Source organism: Herpailurus yagouaroundi, unplaced genomic scaffold (genome assembly GCF_014898765.1).
Source record: "Herpailurus yagouaroundi ecotype Mexico unplaced genomic scaffold, PumYag 100, whole genome shotgun sequence".
Lineage (NCBI taxonomy): Eukaryota > Metazoa > Chordata > Mammalia > Carnivora > Felidae > Herpailurus > Herpailurus yagouaroundi.
The window spans coordinates 53,629,675-53,635,674 of NW_024412391.1; the positions used below are offsets into that span (position 1 = coordinate 53,629,675).

The following is a 6,000-nucleotide window of genomic DNA, read 5'->3' on the forward strand; positions in this document are numbered from 1 at the left end:
GACTGTTTTCTCTTCAACTTTTTCTCTGTCAATTTTAAGGTTTTAAGGAGGTAATTTTAGAACTTTTTTTTTGTTTTTTTAAGTAGCAATACCCATCTTTTTATTGAAGCTGGATATAGACTGCATTTTAAGGAAGGATTGTTGTTTGTCTTCATCTTGTCTGGTTTCTTTCTGCACAGTTGTAAATTCCCACATGCGGTGACCAGTGTTAATTTTGATGCCGACATGTTCATGTCCTGCTTGTACATTTGCTTGATTGACTGTTTCTGTCTTTCCCTCCGTGAATATTGTGCATGTAGAGATGATCATTTGCTAAACAGAGGACCTCATGTTTCTAATATATCCTATTACTGTTTGACATCCCCTCAAGGTACATATATTGGAGCTTTCTGAATAAAAGAAAGAAAGAGGGAGAGAGAGAAAGAAACAAACACACAAACAAACAAACAAACCCTGGTGTTTGGGTACTTAAGAACAGCACTGAATACCAAAAAGGAGATTGTGGTCACTACTAAAATTTCCCTTCAAATCAGGGACATGTTCTTCTATCATTTGTTTAATTTTTAAGTCTCGATCCATTTCTCTTTTTCTTTCTGGGACTTGTGTTATTTTTCACTACTACGTTTCTCGATCTGCCCTTCAGCTCTCATCTCTTCCATAATGATTACCATTTCCTAATTTTTCTGTTTGGAGACATCTCATCTACTTCATCTTCTGCATTACCATTTTAGTCGTCACTACTGTACTGGGTTACCTGTTTGAGTTTGTGTGTTAATTTTAAAGTTTTGAATCTTTCTGCAATCCGCGAGACTTCACATTTTGTACTCGATCTACTTGATTTGAGTGTTCTCGTTTGGTGATTAGGGGTATGGTTTGGTGCTTGTTTGGGTCAGTGGTCGTGGTTGTAAGTGCACTTCCCACGAAAGAAGCCATCTGGTGGAGGCAGCACGTAGTCTTCATGTTGCTGGATCCCTGCAGGAACTTTGCTCTGTATCTCCTAGGCAGCGAGGTAAAGCTGGAGGGTTGTGGAGCAGTGAAGAGAAGGGCCACTATCTCTATACCCGTGGGCCCAGGGTCAACAAACTGGAAGATATTTTGTCCTCACTCAAGCAGACACTGCCAGGACCATGCATAAGCTGGGCAGGGGCCACCCAGACCACTCTCCCGGAGCCCTGGTGCCCTGGGCCTACTTCCCAGGACTTTCTGCTGCTGGTCCCTCCCACCTCGGCAGGCAGAGAAGAGGAAGAAGTCTCTCCTCCAGAGATCCCGGAAGAGTCTGCACCTACAGCTGTGCCCTGCGAGGTTCTGGCTGCTTGCCCAGAGTGGCCTCTTCCCCGCCCCAGAGAGTTAGTGGTGAGGGAGCCTGGGAAGGAGAGGCAACAGGAACACACATTCAGGCTACCAACTTCTCCAGGGACAGTTTTGGTTTCACAGAACCAGTTTTACCTCTAGAGATGGCTTAGAGAAGTGACATAGGGATCTATAAGGAGCTGTAAAGTGGATTCCAGGCTGCGCCGGCAAAAGCTTTTCCTCTAATTATATTCACAAAGAGGCCAAGCTTTTCTCAAATTCAAGGGAAGGGGAGATGACAACAACAACAACAACAACAACAACAACGACAACAATAATAATCTATATAGAGTGAATTTACATTCTGTGTGAAGAAAGCCAGATGTGATTAGGGAAGAATGACCATCATTTCTGTAGGGGTAGAAGAAGAGACATTTAAATAGAATAAAAAACAACTTTTAATCTTTTTTTTTTTTAATGTTTTATTTATTTGTGTTTGAGAGAGAGAGAGAGCACAAGCAGGGGAGGGATAGAGAGAGAAAGGGAGACACAGAATCTGAACCAGGCTCCAGACTCCGAGTGGTCAGCTCAGAGCCAGATGCAGGGCTTGAACTCACGAATTGCGAGATCATGCAACACCCGGTTGCCCCCAAAACAACTTTTAAAAAATATTTAGGGTCAATTATAAATTGAACTCCCCCCCCCCTTTTTTTTTGTAGTCTCCATAATCTTCCTATGTACTGTGCATTGTGTCTTTATAAGGAGATTATGTCTTGACCTCACAAAACATGCTTATAAATGTTGCTCAAAACATTTTACCTCTCCTTCTCCTCTTCTACTCTCTTTTCTTGAAAATGAAAGACGTTAATGCATGGTTACTTCACAAGAACGCAGCAACATACTTAATAAAAAATTGGAAAATGTCCTATTCTGAATAATAAAATAACAGATTTCCTATTTTTCTGTTAAAAGGTCAACATGATTGTGTGACTATAATCAACAATTTCTTTCCCCGAGAGAGACTGGATTATTACACGAAACCCCAGGGACTGGATAAAGAGCCAAAACTGCCTCCAAAATTGGCAGGCCCACTGCACAAAATTATTACTACGACAAATCTTCATCCTGTCAAGGTAGCATAGTGTTTTTTTATCTTCGCTTTTCATTTAAATATTGCTTCGGAGTTGCAACTGCTCTTGGTTATGTAAGATCATCTTGGTTGGGCTTTGCCAGTGTAGAGCTTGAGATGGAGCTCTGTTGTTCAGTTGGTACAGTGAAGGAGTGTTCTTGGTTTAAACCTGAGAGTGAGGGACACAGGCTAGGGCAGGAGGAGAAGCTAGGCAAAGAGGTGGGTTCAGCTGAAGCATACTTTCCACCTCATCTCACGGCAGCTCTGGACTGTTAATGGTTCCAGAGGGGCAAGGGAGTCAGGCTTTTGTATCACTCAGTTGCCGGTGCCGGAAACTTGTTCCCAGAGGGAAAGGACAGCCTCCCAGCTACTGCCAAGGACAATGGCTTCCTATGGATGAAGGCAGTTCCCTGGAGAAGGAGGCAGCTCTGAGCCCATCGCAGCCAGCACTCCCAGGAACTGAGGCTTGGTACATAGGCTGCTAAGAAGACCTCAGTGGGGCACCAACAGCATCTATTACAGTAAAGATCCTTCCAGGAAATGTTCTGAAATATAATCATGAGCACATTTTTTTAAAAAATATTTTTATTTTATTTTTTTGAGAGAGAGACAGAGTGTGAGTTGGGGAGGGGCAGAGAGAGAGGGAGACACAGAATCCCAAGCAGGCTCCAGGCTCTGAGCTGTCAGCACAGAGCCTGACACAGGGCTCAAACTTATGGACTGTGAGATCATGACCTGAGCTGAAATCGGACGCTTAACCGACTGAGCCACCCAGGCGCCTCGGTCATGACCACATATTTTAATGCAAGTAGCTGTTTGATGCCTTTAAATAATATAGTTCTTCCAGAATTAGTCAAATCACGATAGATTTTCAGACTCTTTAGAACAACCCAGAAGTTCACATGGCTAACCTGAGAAACTTCAGGAGCCATTCTGAACTACTGTCTCTAATATTTTCTTCATAGTTTACATACAGACTTTTTTATTTGTTTAAAAAATGCATTTTTAAATTTAATTTATTTTTTCATAAATCAATCCACATGAGCATAATTTTCTCAGTGAATCATTATAGAAAACTCTGTGTGTGCCACAGTGATGCTGTCCTTTTTCAAATTTCATTGATCTGTAACTTCATTCATAGCGTATAGATTTGATAGTAATTCAGAACTGTTTGGTGAGCAAGACGACAAATTGGATAAAAAATTAATAACATTAGTACAAAATGTTATTATAAATGCAGTGAATTAGATGTCCTTTAAAGTCTATTTTGGTGAATCTGTGGAACATACTGAACACCATTAAAATAAGCGGGCAGTTTGCATAAAGTAACTCTTTTAAAAACTGACACTTACTTGAAGATATAAGTTCCAAATTATATGTAATATTATTACTTTATTGATGTTTCCCTTTGCATACAGACTTTGAAGCTCAAGAAACAAACTTACAAAACATACCTGCCATCTGCCTTTCCTCTTCAATTGTTGTACTTAATATTCTGAAAGAACCCCAGGAGGTAACACTTGTGATCCTAAGTGGGCAAAAACAGAAATTCAGCCACGAGTCATGTTTGTATTTATGGTGGAGATTAAGTGGAACTTAGAATTTAACTTTTAGAAAATGCGTAGCCCTTCTGTAACGATGGGTTTTTTCCCTCCCAGCATACGCAGGCAAAGAGATAAATCCCATGTAGGAGCTCCTCCTCGCCTGTGGCACTCTTTTTCTTTGCGGTGGTGCAGGCTAGGGTAGGAAGACAGGATTTTTCCTAGGATATAGCATTTCTCCACATGGAGAATGTGTGCGGTTTTAAAAGGCCCTCCAGCCTGAGCATTATGGGATCTTCTGGTTTAGACTGATTTGAAGAAGTTCCCTGTATTTTTCTGATTCACTGTCTTTTATATCTGTTTCTACCCCTTGAGACTGCAATAATCTCAATAAATGGGAATAATTGAGTCTGTGGAGTAATTTTTTTTTTAGTGTTTATTTATTTTTGAGAGAGAGAGAGAGAGAGACAGAGCATGAGTGGGGATGGGGCAGAGAGAGAGGGAGACACAGAATCTGAAGCAGGCTCCAGGCTCCGAGCTGTCAGCACAGAGCTTGATGCAGGGCTTGAACTCACAAACCGTGAGATCATGACCTGAGCCGAAGTCAGACGCTTAACCGACTGAGCCACCCAGGCGCCCCTGTGGAGTAATTTTTGATATTTATGTGTAACCCAGTCTCTTCGGGTTAAATGTTTTAGTAATTACTTTCTTTAATGATCTTTATTACTTTTTATTTTTTTAAATTTTTACTTCTTCTTCTTCTTCTTTTTAATAAAGATCATTATTTTTCTTGAGAAAGAGAGTGCATGTCCGTGCACACGAGCACTGGAGAGGCAGAGAGAGGGGGAGAGAGAATCTTAAGCAGGCTCCACACTGACAACGTGGGCACTCTCTCTCAAAATAATTTTTTTAAAAACTAAACAAATATAAAAGCACATATTTGAGTAAATTAGAGTAAGGGTATATTTATACAGGCAATAAATTGTAAACATGAACTGCAATAGCCTACATTATATATTTTTTAGTACATTTGGTCTTAAAAGAGATTATTCTGTAATTATAGTACCTTCCTTCAAACCACACCTTGCTTTTTGTAGCAATAAATGATCTATTCACTTGGAAACCTCCCCGCCCACTTTGGATAAAAGTTGTGCAGTTGCTATTGTCGTGGCTTATTTTCATTGCTTTCCCCTTTTCAAGTCAGCAGGGGTCTTCTTGAAGCGTATTATAAAAAGGTAACTAACAGCCATTGTATAGAGTCACAGACCTTTTAAAATCACAGAGAGCCTCCTTGATACACAATTCACCCTTTCACTGTGGTGCACTTAACATAGCTGCCTGTGCGTCAAGGTTAAGTGGCTCCTGTAGCGATATGGATGTTTGTTTTCAACAGGGACTTGGAGAATTGGGCTGATGCTCAGAATACAGAGGTATACAGGAGAAAAACAGAATCACAGGAAAAATGACAACAGAATTGAGCAGAGTCTCTAAGTGGTCAGGAGACAGATGTACATAACTTTTTGAGGCCAGAATTGTTGGTTTGGTAATTTTTTTAAAAGAAAAATAAAAAGAATTCAGAATGTCACTGTATAAACATATTCTTACATTCTTTGGGAGATGAGATATATCTGGCTTTTATGCTTAATGGAATATATTTATTCCTCCTCAATAATTAATAATGAGATTTTCTTTATAATGGATTACTTTATAATGCTCAAAAGATTAAAGGAAGGAAACTAGTTCAAATAATATTTTTTTGTGTTTATAAAATGTTTCAGTAAGCTCATAGAGCTATGGTTATATGTCTTTTTTTTTTTGAGTACAGTGGTATATATTACAAAGTAAATAAAGCCTAATATTTTCATAAAAGGAAAAAATGAATCTGGGTTCTAAGAATTTTTAAACAAGGTTATATTTATAAGTTTAAGATCCTATGTTTTGATTATAAACGCTTCATGCAAAAATATACAACAGTTTCAAGTGATTGCACTTGACAGTAGAAATACATGTAATTAACAAGCTTTCTCTGCCAAAAGTTAA

The 6,000-nt window shown here is 39.5% G+C and overlaps 1 protein-coding gene across 2 annotated transcripts in view; it reads left to right on the forward strand.

The window, feature by feature from the left end:
- Positions 1 to 6,000, forward strand: part of ANKMY2 (ankyrin repeat and MYND domain containing 2) — a 37,508-nt gene that overhangs the window by 20,252 nt on the left and 11,256 nt on the right. For both annotated transcript variants that reach the window (XM_040472518.1, XM_040472517.1), the window contains exon 5: positions 2,263 to 2,423. In XM_040472518.1, coding sequence (XP_040328452.1) covers positions 2,263 to 2,423 — 161 coding nt within the window. The remainder of the gene's footprint in view (positions 1 to 2,262; positions 2,424 to 6,000) is intronic.